Genomic DNA, 17,206 nt, shown 5'->3' with positions numbered 1-17,206 from the left:
AGTTTATATAATTATCGTTACCGCAATTGTAAATCTTTCTCTTCAGACAGAAAACACTCGTACGGAACTATGGGTGAGCCTCCTAAGCAGTGCGACCGGTTATGCTCTACCTAGTCCCACACTTCAAAAGTGAATTTTGTCCTTAGTCAATTTTGCTACAGTCTCAATTAAAAAAAAATCATTTCTGACAATCAGTAGCCACCACAGAGATATAGTAATGTTTAAAGCACAGCGAGTAGAAAAATCTCCGAAAAAAAAAACGTGCAGTTTAGAGATTGCATACATATAATTTAATTCCTTACGAGGAGCGGAAAGGAGTTTGGATTGAACATGCTATAAATAGAGCTCATTTTAAGAGAAGAATACAACAAACAAATAGAGACTGTTTTATCACCCATATTACTTCAAAAATTGGAGCAAAATATTGGAGATACTTAGTGACTGTGAAATGTACTTTTGGAAAAAAAAATATTCACAGTCATAATTTAAGGTTAGGACACTCTTATGTGACTGTGAAAATGTTTTACTAATCAGAACATTATACAGTCAATTATGTCACTGTATTTGATTCCTATATTAATTCGGGTATAGAAGGCATATATCACCAGTTCTGATTTCGCCTGAGAGGGAGCACAATATTTTGTTTTAACTCTACCTTACGCAAGAAGATGGAGCAAAAACATAAAGACATTATCAAGGCAAACTACTCAACTCTTGTAAAGAACATGATGTCTACCCATGTTGCTGGACATCTTTTTGCTTCGGGAATCATTACAGATGAAATGAGACAACAGATAGAGGCTGAGAAAACTAGTTATGATCGCAACAGAAAGTTGATAAGCATCATCTTACGTCGAGGAAAAAGAGCTTTTACAGGACTTAAAGTTGCATTGATGAAAGCTGACCAAAACGAACTCTCCAAAGTTTTGATTGGTGAAGACAGTCCAATGACCGAATACGAGAAGAAGCTAGCCACCGCCCGATCTTTGGTTGTGAACATGACGGAAAAACCAAATTTAAGCAAAGAATCGAAGAATAAACTCAACAAACGACAACAGTCGCAAGAGCCACGATGTCGGTTTAACCTGGATGACTTTAATGACCTTTTTCTGACCGTTACGCCTTTCAAAGGAAATATCAATATTCATATTCGCCATTTTACAGTGTCCAATGGTCGTTATTTTCCAACCAAGAAAGGGGTTACATTTCCTCTTGCCCGATGGCTGAAATTTGAGTCACTTCTACCTGAAATAGCAAGTTACCTACAAAACACCAACAGAGATGGAGAAATGAAACGGCATATTGGTGGGGGTGTTTACGTATCCCTAAATCCTATTTATTCCACAGTGGACATAAGACACTTTTGGAAACCAGTCGACGCACAGGAACCAATACCAACCAAGAAAGGCGTTACTCTAAACACATATAAGCTGATCAAACTACTAGAAGTTGTTGATGAAATGAAAGAATATGTTCCCGAGCTTAATGACGTAGAACTGTGTATGTTGAGTGATTCACATCAAAACCAACTTTGTATGCTAAGTTGTCCGGAGTGTACTCCCTTTGGATTCGATTCCCAGGTTGACAATGCATCCCTAGAATGCAACGTCGATGATGTACAAGACTTACAAATAATCGAAAATGACATTGAATAATTTAAATCTTTATAAAATGCTGACTTTGATGTACTATATTTAGTTACATGTTTACGTACTCTGTATTTGTGCATTTAAAAATCATTTAATAAAAGGTTGTATATTAAAATATATCTGCGTGGTTATAACCTTGGTATTTAAGAGAACACAAATAGAAGTAAAAGCTCATTTATATCCAGTATGTCAAAATACAGGGATTACTTGAGAAAATTATACTACACGCCTGGAAATCCTGGTGCTTTTGCAGGTCCTGAAAAGCTATACCAATCTGTTAAAAACGATGGAAAACACAAAATTGGAAGAGAAAAAAAAAGACAATTTTTGAACAATGAGGACCCCTACAGTCTGCTTAAACCTATTCGTAGGTCATTTCCTCCTTCGAAGGTAGTTGTGGACACGATTGACTCTATGTGGGACGGAGATTTGGCTGATGTTAGCAACATTTCTTCTCACAATGATGGTTTTCAATTTTTGTTTGTGTTGATAGACATATTCAGTCGATTTTTGTTTGTGGTGCCTTTGAAAAATAAGCACCATCAAACCATTATTGATAGTTTGAAAAAAACTTTTCAAACAGGACGAAAACCAAACACATTAAGAACAGATAAAGGAAGTGAATTCAAAAATCGTTGGGTTAAAGCATTTCTGCAAAAAGAGAATATCAGTAACATATACACCCAGAATGAAACTAAAGCAAACTATGCTGAAAGAGTTATTCGTACCATGAAAAATCTTATGTATCGTTATTTTCTGAAAAATAGAACTTATCGGTACTTAGACGTTTTACAAGATTTAGTCAAAACTTACAATAAGCGACCTCATAGATCTTTGGGTGGAATAACACCCTCAGAAGTAAACCCTCAAAATGTCGACGAAATAAGATTATCTGCCTATCTGGCTGGAAAAAAGAAGATTCGCTCTGATTCCAAAAATATAGAAAATCAAAACAAAATGGTGAAGAGTAAACAGAGAAAAAAGAAAATGTCAACTTTCAAGTTCAAGATAGGGGATAATGTACGTATATCTCAGATTAAACACCCATTCCAGAGAGATTATCAACAAAAATGGACAGAAGAATTCTTTAGAATAAGTGAGCGTTACAAGAGGGACGGAATTTCTGTATACAAAATAAACGATTTAGCAGATGACCCAATAGATGGTACTTTTTATGAATCAGAACTTCAAAAAGTTTTCAAGTCGGATGACATTCTGTATAGAGTTGAAAAAGTTCTTAAGAAAAGAAAACGTGGAAAAAACACAGAGGTGTACGTCAAGTGGGAGGGTTGGCCTAAAAAATTTAACTCATGGATTTCAGAGAATTCTCTTGAAAAAAGTAAATAAATAGAAGAACCGAACAAGAAGTTGCTTTATTTAAGATGAGCGTTCGTATGATACTGACGTCAACAGACAGTTTGGAATATTTTGACAACAAACCAAATTGTTTTAGGGTTCAACTAAATAAACAAGTTCAATTCGATGGGTACTGGACAGTAGCATTGACGGAATTTAGCACAGAAAGCTGGATTTCGTCCAAGAAAAAAACGGAAGTATACGTGTGCTGTGATATTTGTGAGGAGACTTTTGTCGGTGGTAAAGAAGTGTCCCTTTTGAGACGTGTGTTTCTAGGAGAAAAAGAGGGTAACATATGTTACACGTTACCATATCATATCCCAGTAAAGATAGGACAACTACAACAGATCTGTATATATATAACAGATAAAGACAAGAAATTAGTTTCATTCTTAGACGGACCTGTGAGTGTGACACTTCACTTTAAGAAGTTTCCATACGTCATATAATGAACAGCCAGACTTATGTGAGCGATCCTAGAATCTGGGAGGCGTTCTATAAAAACATGGCCGAGAAAAAATTCAATCCTTATAAATATAAACCAAAACAAATAGGAAGGGGTGTACGAAGTCACAAATCTTACGTCATTCCGATCCGACCTCATTCAGAGTTTCAAACTCCAGACAATACCCCCCTTGTGACCCATGTAGCTGCTGTGGAAGAAAGAGCAAAATCAGAACATACGAAGGATGTCAAACAGGGTGCACCATTTGTCAAAGTCGAAGGAGGTATAAAAAGACCCCATTCTGAGATTACTGTCATTCATGCAAAGAGAGGAAGGAAGTCAACTTCGCAAAAGCCCGTAAAGAAGAGAAATTATATACCAAATTCTGCAAGGAAAACGAAAAAAAAATCTCCTAAGAAAACGAAACTAATTTCTAAAGAAAAGAAAAGCGTGGCTTGGAAAAAATCAAGAAGCAAACAAAAACCAAAAGAATTTAAGATCGATAGTTATAAGAACATATTCAAAAAGTAAGGATGGCTTTTTTAAGTAATAACAATAAAGACATTGCTCAGCCGATGGAACTTTCTTTTTTTGCATCACCAACAAATCAAGTAGCAGTGGAAAAAGTCTACTTTACGGAAGCAAGACCAATATCTAGCATAGGGGTGGCTGATACCCCAATCGAGATTGTAGTCTCTGGTTCTGGAGCTGAATATATTGATTTAAAAAGAAGTAAATTATACGTGAAAGCCCGGATTTTAAAAGCAGATGGTAATGCCTTAGCAGCAAATGAAAAAAACAGGAATCATAAACTTGCCTTTGCAAAGTATGTTTTCTCAGATGGATGTTTATTTAAACAACAAATTGGTCTCTTTCAATACCAACAACTATCCTTGGAAGGCTTATTTGAAAACTGTTCTGTTCAGTGGAGAAGAAGAATTATCCTCACAGAAGCAATCAGAGTTATATTTTAAAGATGAGGGAAATCTTGCAGACTCAAATGCTTACAATGGAGGGAATTCCGGGCTAGTATTGCGGTATGGCTATACACAACAGAGTCGTGTCTTTGAGCTTGAGGGAAACCTAATGGAGGACATATTTGATATAGATAAATACCTGATCAATGGAGTAGATATCTATATCAAACTATTTAGATCCAGTGCCCCCTTTTTAATTATGTCTGATGCCACCACTCCGGCATACAAACTCGAATTACTTGACGTTGTGTATAAAGTAGCCAAAGTACGAGTTGATCCAGGCGTTTTACTAAACCATAGTAAACAGTTGGAGTCAACCCCTGTAAAATACATTATTTCCAGAAATGAACTAAAAATGAACACTATTCCTAAAGGATCTACTGAGTTTTATTGGGACAATATATTTCCACAGGCAGTACCTGATCGTATCGTTATAGGTCTGATTGACCAAAAAGCTGTAAACGGTGATTATACAGCCAATCCCTTCAATTTTGAACATTTTAACGTATCCGATGTCGGAGTATACGTAAACGGCGAAAGCGTGCCAGGACGACCTTTAAAGACAGATTTCACAGCGGGACATTTTTTGTCGGCCTATACCCGATTATTTGAAGCATCGGGAAAGTGGAATAAGGATGCAGGGCTAGTTATAAGTCGGGAGAACTTTAAGTCCGGGTATTCTCTATTTGTTTTTACTGTTGATCCATGTGGATTTGGTGAAGAATATTTAAACCTAATTCGACGAGGAAACACCAGACTTGAACTGAAATTCAAACAAGCAACAACTAAAGCTGCCAATGTGTTGGTATTAGCAACATTTTCATCTCTGCTGGAAGTTGACAAATCACGTGAAATCAACTATATCCAGCCATGAACTCAAAACAATTACTTGATATCGTACAAGATGATCCGTATTTAAAAGAAGTTGTGAAAGGTGTTTATGCAAGTAATATGTTACCAAATACCATACCACATTATCCGTGTGCCTACATAGTAAATTCACAACCTTTGCCCCTTCCCGGAGAACACTGGATAGCCATTATAATACATAATACACTAGAGGCGGATTTCTTTGATAGTCTTGGGAAATCACCGGCTGATTACAATCAAGATATTAGGAATTTTATATACATGAATTGTACACATTGTAATTTCAAATCTATAAGACTTCAACCATATAACTCAAATTTGTGTGGTCTTTATGTACTAGTTTTCATAATTGCGAGATTGTGTTTTAAAAAATCTTTGGCTCGTATATATGAATTATTTTCAAGTAATATTCAATCCAACGATAGCTTTGTACGTAGTTTCATACATGAATATTTTTTGTCTAAATAAATAAGTTTTATAATGGGGACATAAGCTTTGATTTCATTTTTGGTTTGTGTCTTTATTACTACCTATACCAAGGACATCTTGAATTTTTATTATTATTTTGAATTATATATATGTGTGCTAATTTGGTATAGACACAGTATAAAATAAGACGTGGAGAAATAAACATGGAAACAGATATTGTGAATAAGTGGTGGAACACGAAATCCTTACTTCCCTTTTCTGCACCCTCCACAATTTTAATATGTGGTAGCACACAAAGTGGAAAAACATATTTTACCAAACAAATGTTACAAAATGCAAACTGTATGTTTTCGATGCCTGTCGATAAAATTATTTATGCGTATTCTGAACATCAACAGATGTTTGATGAGATGGTTAAATCTATACCGACCCTTTCTTTACACCAAGGCTTACCAACGAAGGACGACATAGAACAATATACAGAGGGTGTGAATCATACAATTGTGGTTTTGGATGATCTCATGTTACAAGTTGCGCAGTCTCAAGACTGCGTACATCTTTTTACGGTGACTTCACATCATCGAAACGTTACAACTGTAATGCTTTCCCAAAATCTGTACCCTCCGGGAAAATATGCCAGAACAATTTCCCTGTAATATTGTTCAAGAATTATCGTGATTCTCGACAGGTAATCACCTTTGGCTCTCAGATACTACCAAGTCAAGTACCTTACTTTAAGGCAGCATATGAATCTGCCACTCGTGCGAATTTTGGCTACCTTCATGTTTGTCTGGAGCCTACTCAAAACAAAGACTACCAATTAAGGTCTCGCATTCTACCGGGTGAGGACATGATTATCTATCAGTCATTATAAAAGCATTTACTGAATCTTTTTGTTTCATTACACAATTATGAAGCAGAGAGTAGAGAAGCATAGAGCTCTATTGGAGTTTCTTTTGTATGCAGACAATGCACAACAGAAGATGACAGTCAAAGTACTGACCAACGAACAATACGCTGTCCTCAGCGAAATAGCACTGAACATTTATACAGGGACCTATCCATTACCCAAAAAGTATATAAACCAGTTAAAACCCTACGAATCTTACATTAGATTGCTGGGATCTAGAGAAGTCAGTACTAAAGAGAAAAAACGGATTTTACTGAAACATATTCAGCTAGTGCCACTCTTGTTGAAACCTATAGTGCGATATATTCAAAAGAAATGGCGAGAGAAATGATACTAGTGCCGAAGCTTAAGTATGACCACCTTCTTAAAAAATCCGATAATGTTGGGAACAATTTAAATTAGGATACCAGTCACTCGAGGAATGAACCCAAACTATTCGAACATACAGAAGATCAAAAACATAATCCTGACCAGTTAACTGAAAAAACGGATTTGGTGCAAACAGGAAATGGTTACTTACGTAGGACAAAAAAGGTTGGGAGACCTCCAGGTGTTTCCAATACTCAACGCAGGAGAAACATTCAATGGCTTACATACTGAGATAAACTGCATGATATAATTAAAACAGACATTATACAAATTGTCATATAGTTTTATTATGTTTACTGCAATATTCAATAAAAATAATATCAGTTATAAACAATTGGTTTTTTTTTTCTTCAGAAAAATCCAAATGGCAACGTGTCCAAATTGGGTAGAATTCGTCTTTTCGTATAAACCATTTTATAGTTTTTTGCTTCTCTTCGGTTTAAAAGTTTTCGCTTTCTACTATCCCTAGATATTTTACAGGGATTGATAATTTCAATTTGTTTTGAAGTACAGATGATTGATTTAATTGCATCAAAATTAATCAGTTTTGAGTTTGCCCAGTTAAGTGTAAAACCTCGCACTTTGCATTCTTCTTTCCCTGAGAGAGTGCGGTATGCATAATTTTTTGGCCCACCCGACACAAATTCCACAATGTGCCCTTCTTGTGCAGATATTTCATTTGTTAGTTCCCCAAGATAGTTTCCTATGGGAAGGTAACTCAAATCGTCTGACTGTTTGGCTTTGAATATGACGCTGTCTGTATCAAAGTACAACACATTCTCATTTAACTTGTCGAGAACACTATACAATTTCAATCGAGCCCACATTGTAGTGAAAGAAGCCAAGAAAATATTTGTTTTATTATCGAATGACGTGAAAAGTGCGCTATTACTATATTCTAACTGAAGTATGTCTCTGGAAACGATGTGAAAATTGTGGGGGACTTTGGTTGGGTCTGAGAGTATTTGAAAAAAATTCTCAGCTTCAGACTCGTGAATAAACATAGATTGATTCATGTCTAGCCTCTGACCAAATTTCCCCCAGAAGCTATTTAAACAAAGTTTTGCTAGACAGCGTAAACCAGGATTCTTCTGAATTTTTTCATAATCTAATTGTATGCCCTCTTTTTCTCTGTATTCTCTTATGTATTTACGTTTAAACTCTTCTGTGACACACCCAGCAGGAAAAGCAGAGGCTTCCTGTTTAATTTTAAGGAACATGTTAACATACTGGGCAAACAGGCCTCCCTCACATGACTTTTCGTCGTATTTTGACGATTCGGAAAAGTGATACACCTCATATATTTTTAAGGTTTTATACCCTTTGGACGTTGCCATTTGAATTTCGGGGGTACACCACGTGCCTATAATAACCCTGTCTTCTACAGAACAAGTGCATTCTTTCTGATTTTCAGTGTCTGCACATTTTCTACACAGTGGAAACTTTAATTTTCCTTTGGAATTATATGGGAGCACAGGGTGATACAATCGTCTCGGTGGAAGTTTTTTGATTTTTGCAAGTCCAAAATACAGGGATAAGTCCTCAAAATTGTCAGTAATGATAGTCGGATGGCCTATAGGGTATCGACAATATTTATTGGTCCAAGGATAGAGACTGGTGAAGTCATAGTATTGAATGGTTTCGCCTTTCTGGGCCTTGTAGTGCAGTTTGATGGCATTCGTTCGACCACCAAAAAAACTGTCACGTGGGTTTAGTCTGTCCTGGAGATCCAAGTTCAAAATGAATTGTTGCAATTCTAAGTTTTTGTTGAGTTGATACTTAAACTGATGCTCCCATATTGTGACCACTTTATACCCCAGATCTTTGAGTTCTTGCTCTCTCCTTTTTGTCATCGTAAACAATTCGTCTATCGTCTGATTCGTGGATGGTAGTTTAGTTTTATATCGATCGTGCGGGAAACATGTGCGACAGCCATGAAACACACAACCTAACCCCAAAAAATCAAATACAAATTATTTACTTAATTCATTCCACCCTCCCCTTTCAGTTTTTTTTTGGGGGGGGGGGGGGGGTGAAAAAGGGGCAAATTAGCAACAGACGTTACATAAACAACATTTTTCTTACCGTAGAATTCGTAAATGGTTCCCATTCCGTTTGGAGTCTCTGTAAATCCGTCACATCTGTAATTAGTACCCGGGACACGGTACTCACCCTCATTCAGAGCATGACGTATGAAAACAGGTTTCCCCCGTTTTAGACTTTTTTCCATCAGCCATTCTAACCACTGAATTGAAATTTTGCTGTGGTTATCTCTTTTTGTGTAACCTTGGGATGGTACAACTGCAATGGGACTGGTAAATTTTTGTTTCCCTGTCTGTACACTTTCGTCTTTTTTCAAGTCAATTAGGGATTTCCACTCACCATCAATAGAAACTCCCTGTAACCCACTCTTACAATAAACATTATACCATTCAGTCTCTAAACCCTTTGTGATTTCTACTTCATGCTCTTCTTTTAAAAAGAGAGTTTTAAAAATTCCCATGCAGACGCTTGCAATGGTCACAAAATCAAAGGGGTCCACTCCCGAAGTGTTACAATTCTCAATGGTTCCGTCAGGTTGAACAATGCAGCTCTTAAATGTCGTAACATTAATCATGAGATTTCGAAATTCTAAACATCCTCTCCTCAAGATATCGACGTCTGAGCGACAATAGCGCAACATTTCGTCTTGAAAGTTAAATGTTTCATCACTCTTCTTTGCATGCCATTCAGCCAACTTTTTCCGCTCTTCGGATGACATAAAATCATATCCATAATACTTCAATGCTGGGTAAGGACCCACGTATTTTTGATTTGCTTTTGTATTGAACAAATGTGGAAAATAACCCTTGGAGAGCTCCTCCAGTCCGAAAGCTTCCGGTATTTTCGCTAATTTCATAGGTAGAAAATTTAGGGAATCCAAAAAGGTAAGGTTTAATTTTTGTGAAATGTGCATGTACATGATTTTGGAACCACTGTGAATAATCTTGCTTGGTCGTATAGAATGACGATCTATGAGAACTTCTAAGATGGGATACAAATCAAAACTTTTTGCATTATGAGCAATTAAGAATGTGTCTCTGTAGTGTTTCTGCGTGATATAGGAACAAAACTGTTCGGCTGTGTCATCACCATGGAACACCTTTTCCCTGTATCCACAAGTATCTGGACAAGGGGAATGAATAAAATTGGACTTACGTGTCTTAGAGCATTTTCCACATCGTATTCCACAGTTTGCGCATTTTGAGTCCGTCTTTAATTCCTGTTTTTTTGGCATTTATGACACGAAGTTTGCAATACAGCAAAATTAACTTTGTGTTGTGGAAGGCCACATGACGGATCTTGACAGTTTTGACACAATCTGCAATCTAAACACCGACGTTCTTCCTTGACACATTGCCGACATCTTATGCTAGATGGATTATACCCTTGGTCACACTGAAAGTTGTCGTCCTGACGCGTTTCGAAGTCGTAAAAGATAAATTTCTTATTTCTTTTTTCTATATCTGATTTATACGACTTTTGATAACAGTGGTGGTCTCCTGTTTGATATTCTCTGCAATTAGGACATTGCCACTCTTGACACACGTGCTTTTCGGGAGACCGCTTACTATATTCTAAGGTAACTCTGCAAGTCTTACACTGGTAGAATAATTCGCAGGGGGGTGGAATGTTGTCATTTTTTACCACTTTGCTTACCTTGTGTCTATTGAAACACTCAAGTGACCGACACACACGTCTGCAAGAACGACATCCTAATCGGATATCTGTTTCTGGACAGTGATCATGCAAACACACGTCACAGGAGGTCGAACAGGAGTGTTGGTATTTTTCTTTGTATGGTTTTAAACAAGTGTGACAAAAATACGACTTTTTAAAAAAGCCTTGTATATTTGCGATGCCATGCCAATGTTTTTCCTTTTCCGACTCCACGTGATACAAATAGAGGCGGGGTTTTCCTTGGTCGTCCGTCACCCTGACAAACTTGTTTCCTACTCTAGACGACACGACGTTAATACAGACATCGAGCAAATTTTCAAAAGATTCTATGTCGTTTAAACCCAAATACCTCGTGGTAGGCACGCCAGCTTTTTCACAAAGCTGGATTGCCATCTCAGTTTGCATTTTTCGACGAGATTTTTTTAACATATTGTCATAATATGATTTTGGAATAGTTTGATGCTTTATTGCATGATCTAACATCGTTCCTGTATCACTCCCGATTAAGTGGCGCCATGTATTGCCGTTTACTTTTTGTCATTTAAAAAATATTTTATGAAAATTGAAACAAAATCTAGAATTAAAATAAACAATTACTAATTATTAAATACAACAAAAGGAATCAATATTTCATATTCATACCACTTGTTGACACATAATTGAATTATTTCTTGTCTCTTTAACTTGTTTACAAAACCATTTGTCATTGTTCTTAAACTGTGTAAAGCATTAAAAACACTTCTGAGAAATTGTGTGTGCGTGTACCTTGAATCTTTGGTGTCCTGCCTAAAAAGGAATTGACCTGACTATGTTCACTAAGTGTAGTCGTGGGGGACTTAGACACTTGGGGCTTCTCACTAGACCTACCATCACTTCCCTCGAAATGAACTGTAGCAAAATAAATAAACATTTAATTATGTGTGCAAACACAAGTTTACTACTCGGTCATCTATTTCCTTCTTTAAGCATGGATTTGAATATTTTTTCATGTAAAACAAATACCTGATTTTTACCGATTTTTAATTCTATATAGAATTATATTACATTCAGTGAAAACAATTACCGGTGCGACACCTTGAAATATGAACAAGAAGTTACGAAATTTGTTAATCGTTTTCCGAACCCGACAACAAAAGGTGATCAGGCTTCGTCTTGGTCTACCAGATGCTTGGCTGTCTCCGTAAATCTCTGCTTGTCGGAGATTTACGGAGAAAGCCGAGCGTCTGGTTGAACGAGCCAATCTGCTGACTCGATCAATGAGTCATCTTCTGAAACCATAAATTAAATATGTCAATTCTAATAAAACAGAACTTTTTTGCAGAGTTGTATCCAATAAATGTAGGTCACAGACCACCGAAAAGCGTAAATCATTCGGTAAACCTCGGTAGATGCCGTTCCTCTGAAACCCTCAAGGTTTACCGAATCTGTTTCCAGAGTTGTCTACCGCTAATTCAATATCATAAAGAACATGCACTTTTTCACTAATAAATAAGATATAATTTTTCTTTTCATTTTAAAAATTCACAATTTATTTCCCCAGAATGTGTAAACCAAACGCTGACAGAGGATAAAAGTTGGAGGGTAGCGGAAACAAGTCTGGATACAGAATGCCGAAACAGTTGAAACTTTAAAGTATACTTACTTTTGCACTCTTGACCATTTCTGTCCCTGAAAGTGACATCTGCGCGGAGCAAATTTCCGTCAGTGTCGAACATTTTGGTAGTGCACGAAAATAGAGTTACGTCTCGGACAAATCCCATAAACTGAATACATTTTCTTACTGGTCTTACACATTTGGCTATTCCAAATGAATTTGGCCAACACTTTATACAATTGTCATATGGTAATGCAGCATTCCTAAGTGAAAAAATGACCAAGATCATCATCACTATCCTCACGCCCATGATTTTTCGATTGAACGGAATGGCTTCGGCCGCGTGATTTTTTTATTCACGTGACATTTTGCGCGGCAACTATTGTTATCTTGCGTAATAGATCAATTATAGATCCTTTAATTTTCATTTTTGAAATTTTTATATGGATTGATTAATTGACTTTTTCCAGTTTTCCAGTTTGTTCTAAATTAAATTTAGTACAAAACACAATAGATACATAATCATACATATCTTGGCCTGACCCCCCCCCCCCTTTCCTCATCTCTCTTTAATCACATTGGCCCGTATACATTTTAGAGCTGGCATGATTTTATTACAATATGTCACAAACTGATACACGCATTTTTTTCTATCTCTCTCTCTCTCTCTCATTACAAGTGTTGAATTCATGATACTGTGTACATCACATAATTTTAATTATGTTAAAGCATATATGTATTTTTTTTTTTAAAAATGAGCATTGCGTTTTTAAAAGTAAATTAGGGCACCGATTTTAAGTTAAAGCAGGTCATAAAAGTACCCAAACAACCCTTTTAATAAATGTGACTCTCATTAAAGAAGAACACACGCCTTTCATCAAATAAGATTTGCGTCAGACTCTGTTTTTAAAGCCATATATGGCGTAACTGATCAAAAAATATATTTTTGAAAAATACAAAATTAAGTAAAGAAATATAGTTATTACATTTAAATTAAAGCTTTTCATACAATTCTGAACACGGAGAACACCTCGTTTCACCTAATAATACTGTTTTATCTTCTGTATAATGTGTTATTTAAATCTTTTGTATTTTTTTCCGAGCCGGAGAAAATTCCGAGAATCCAAATTAAATTGTGATATCTTTATAACGCAACTGACTTAGATTTTGTAATTTACGGAAAAGTTCTATCTTTATATAAAGTAATCATACAAATTATAAGTTCTTATAATTCTAGTCTAATAATTTTCATTGTACATACGCCATATATGGCTTTAATTCTGGGAACGCTAAGAGAACCGCACTTAAGACCTTTGTCAAAGAGCATAAGAATTAAGGTGACGCTTTGGTCCTGATGGGAGGTAAAAAAAATTGACCAAGTTTTTTTTTTCGCTCTCCATAGAACATAGCCTTATAAGGAATTGTTTTCTGTTAGCTAATGTTTTCACAAATACATACATCCCCTAAAACCACACCCAGTAAATTTAAAATGAGTATAAAATATGATACATTTTTGTCTCTCAGTACTATTTGATCCTTTGCGTATACAAACTACGTGAGAATTCTGCAAGACTCCAAACATCTGTTTTGAAAACGTCTTATTTTGTGATCATGGCAGAAAAATTTCTGGACCTTTTGTAAGTACTTGCTTTGTTTTGTTTTTTAAGACCAGATAGAAGATTTGATTGTGAAAATACTACCTCATTTTTTTGTGTTTGTGTATTTTTAGTTTGTTACTTATTACTTGAAAGTAGAGAAGTTTATTTATAATAAATTCACGCAAGTAGCTATTCCCTTTGCGACAGATCTTTAGGGATTTACAATAAAATTGGTTGACAAAAGAATTTTTTTATTTTCTTAAAAAAATTTCTTCAACTTTAAAAACGAACATGCAACTTCGTAATTGTTGTGTTTTTTTCTCGGATATTATTAAAATTTATTTATTTCATTTAATATTTTTTCAGTTTATTATACTTTCCTACAATATTTTTTTTTCAAAAATTAGAGCAGATATTTTGAAGTGCGCATCTTTCTTTTATTATCTAGAGATGAGAATCACACATCTAGCCCATCAAGGTCATTTGATGACTTTGAAAAAGAATGGCTTGACCTAGGAACAGATTGGGCACTTCCCATTCTGGGACTGGAGTATTCTCCAATTGATCCCTACTTTGCTCTAACCGGGGATGACGGGACTACCGTGCAGATTAAACAGGAAAATATTATCCCAAGTCAGACCACCACATGTACACCTGTTCAGATCCAAACCATGGCATCCTCCTCTGCCCCTACTACACAGACCACTATTTCAACCCAGATCGACAAAGGCTTAACAACCTCTAAGACGCAAGTCCAGTCTGAAGTCAGAACCAAAAAAAGAAGACTGAGCGAAACTGAAGACTCGATCTTGTTAACTCTGCTCAGGTAAATTATATAGAAATTCTCATCTTTGCTATTTATGCTTAGTTCTATTCAAATAACTCGTCCGAGATATCTTTTAATTTTGTTATATAACGTTATCGCTAAACTTTAATTCATTGTTATCAAAAAATTAAAAGTTCCACATATTTCCCAATGTCAGTAACTTAATTCTTCTAAAACAGCAAAAATATTGAATCACATTTTTTTATTCAGTAAAAACAAGGACGAAACTTCTATGCCAGTTCAAACCTCGCCGCGGCGCTCTGTGCCAGTTCAACAAAAGACGAGAGATCCACGCCAAAAGACAAGAGACCCGCGCCAACAGAAAAAAGAAAAACCAGCATGCCATGGAACAATCCATTTTGAAGGCATTTAGGTAAACACACTTTTTTAAACCGATATTGTAAATTAAAAAAAAACTTCATTCATAACTTAATACAAGAGCGTAGATAGGTCTTTAATGAAGTAAAGGCTCATTGTACGATGAGAAGGCAAGGTCCTGGTAGGAGAATTTTGATATATTTTGGCGTAATTAAAATTAGAACACGAAGAACAAATTAATGTAAAAAGTATTCAAAAAATAGCCACAGAGACAAAATAAAATCAATATTACATGAACAAGTTTAAGTTTGTTCAGAAATAGTTACCTCATCCACAAAGATGAGGTAAATTCGAATGTGCAGCCTTAAAAAGTTAATTGCAAGTTAATTAATTATTGATTAAATAAAAATTCCAAAGACTGAATATTAGAATTCTTGCAAAGAAACTGCCAATTATAATTTATACACAGGTAATCTATATGAGACTATATCAATGGTAAAAAATATATGAAGACAAATTTATTTTCTACAATTTTGGTTTTACTTTTCTTTCGGAAAATTTTAAGTGTAGGCACGTAACTGAAGTGTCTAATGGCAGCTACGCCACTGGACTATAAAAATCTATAGATTAGAGACTATTATGATAAAACAAATCTTTCTTTATGATTTATTGTAATGTAAAAATCAGCTAAATTTGATTTTAATAATAGATTGTTTATACAGAAAAATTTATGAAAAAAAACATATAAAAAGTGTATATAATTCTACATCGAGCTTTATTTTTTATTGTAGAAGAAATAACGCCACAAAATATGCAGCACTTACATTTAATAGACGCTGCGCGACACCGGAGGAGCCATCATCCCAACCACTTCATGAGGAATTAGAGGCGGTTGACGAGCTTATTAGTTGCATACAGGCAGATTTGGCACAGACGACTTTCCTCATAACATATGTGAAAGATTACGTGAGAAAAAACTGTAAACGGAGAATACCGCTCCAGACTCTATCATGAGAGATAACCGTTCATTATCTCCATATTTCAGACAAGAAAAACTACATTGTATTCAGTTTTGTTAGTAAAATTCGTTGATAATAATAAGCATTTGAAAATCAATAAAGGTATATGTGTATAGTGCAATTACTTTTAATGATCGAGTATAATGATTAACGATTTATATGAATTATGTTTCCGATTATAATATCTTTGTAATTGTCATAATTAAAAAATAATGATAAAAAAATAAATTCTCATACATTTGTGCGATTTTTCTTATCATGTACGATTTGCAAGGTTGTCACTAAGAATTTAAATAGCAGGGTTCATCAAAGAACTGGGATTTTTCTACGAACAGGGAGTATAGAGGGGTTATCAAAATAATCGAGGGATACTGTCATTATATGGAAATTTCTCGGCTCCATATTCTTAGAGACAGATGAATTCAGTTTTATATTAAAAATTGCACTGTGTATGATAATCTTAGAGTACAATAAATCAAATACTATTATATCAAAAAAAAAATCTTGTGTCTTTAAACTAATAAAATTATTAAGTGTTCATATTATCATAGATACGTTTAAATTGGGAAGATTATTGTTCAGCGCTGAACACAACGAAGATTAGAACAACTAAATTGTTTGTAGAATATAAAAATTGAATTGACAACCTTGGAGTTGAGTTGTATAATTTACCATGTACATTATAATATTTTAGAAAGTATGTTTGAAAAATTGATTTGTCAAATAACCGATGATATTTACAAGTTTAATAAAACTGACCACCTCTATGGGAAAAATGTAAAATACAGAAAATGATGTATAAGATTATACTTACTAAAGCTTTCCTGGTGAATGGAAACATGTCAGTCTAAAACGTTAAAAAGCTGGATTCCAATTTATAGCAAGGCTTTAAATTATCTTAACTGTTATGACCTTGCTGTTGACCTTTTATTTCGGGTTGATGACCTTGAGGTTGAAATCGAAGTCTCAAGGTTAGAAGCTTTTGAATGGTATGACCTTGACCTAATATGTATGAAGCGCTTTGAATATTAAATGTTTTAATTGACCTATTTTGTTATGAACTTGAATTTGACCTAATATGTTATGACACTGGCCTAATATACAAGTTTATGAACCAAGATTTTAA

At 35.1% G+C, this 17,206-nt stretch overlaps 2 protein-coding genes and 1 long non-coding RNA gene across 3 annotated transcripts; 2 read left to right on the top strand and 1 right to left on the bottom strand.

The window, feature by feature from the left end:
• Positions 1 to 668: 668 nt before the first annotated feature.
• Positions 669 to 1,766, top strand: LOC134230301 (uncharacterized). The gene has a single exon (XM_062712070.1). The coding sequence runs from the start codon at positions 669 to 671 to the stop codon at positions 1,653 to 1,655; it is 987 nt and encodes a 328-aa protein (XP_062568054.1). The 3' UTR covers positions 1,656 to 1,766.
• Positions 1,767 to 7,355: 5,589 nt separating this feature from the next.
• Positions 7,356 to 12,440, bottom strand: LOC134230308 (uncharacterized). Its single transcript, XM_062712079.1, has 4 exons — positions 12,368 to 12,440; positions 11,491 to 11,613; positions 9,091 to 10,170; positions 7,356 to 8,953 (listed from the first exon to the last, which is right to left on the bottom strand). Exons 1-4 carry the CDS (start codon positions 12,438 to 12,440, stop codon positions 7,356 to 7,358), a joined length of 2,874 nt encoding a protein of 957 aa, XP_062568063.1.
• A 2,158-nt stretch (positions 12,441 to 14,598) lies between these two features.
• On the top strand, positions 14,599 to 16,158 carry LOC134230300 (uncharacterized). Its single transcript, XR_009984316.1, has 3 exons — positions 14,599 to 14,743; positions 14,954 to 15,116; positions 15,853 to 16,158. It is a non-coding gene; the product is annotated as an uncharacterized LOC134230300 (long non-coding RNA).
• The last annotated feature ends 1,048 nt before the right edge of the window (positions 16,159 to 17,206 follow it).

This window comes from Saccostrea cucullata, unplaced genomic scaffold (assembly GCF_032062105.1).
Source record: "Saccostrea cucullata isolate Sc308-1 unplaced genomic scaffold, CSIRO_AGI_Scuc_v1 ctg362, whole genome shotgun sequence".
Lineage (NCBI taxonomy): Eukaryota > Metazoa > Mollusca > Bivalvia > Ostreida > Ostreidae > Saccostrea > Saccostrea cuccullata.
Note: the sequence above shows the minus strand (reverse complement) of the source record. Positions and strands in the feature narration are given on the sequence as shown.

Bases quoted from the DNA above. Each gene is read 5' to 3' on its own strand.
- LOC134230301 (XM_062712070.1), top strand. From the start codon at position 669: ATGGAGCAAAAACATAAAGACATTATCAAGGCAAACTACTCAACTCTT.
- LOC134230308 (XM_062712079.1), bottom strand. From the start codon at position 12,440: ATGTTCGACACTGACGGAAATTTGCTCCGCGCAGATGTCACTTTCAGG. The intron at 11,614-12,367 runs GTAAGTATACTT...ATTTTGCTACAG, and splicing joins AAATGGTCAAGAGTGCAAAA to TTCATTTCGAGGGAAGTGAT. The intron at 8,954-9,090 runs GTAAGAAAAATG...TTTTGGGGTTAG, and splicing joins AACCATTTACGAATTCTACG to GTTGTGTGTTTCATGGCTGT.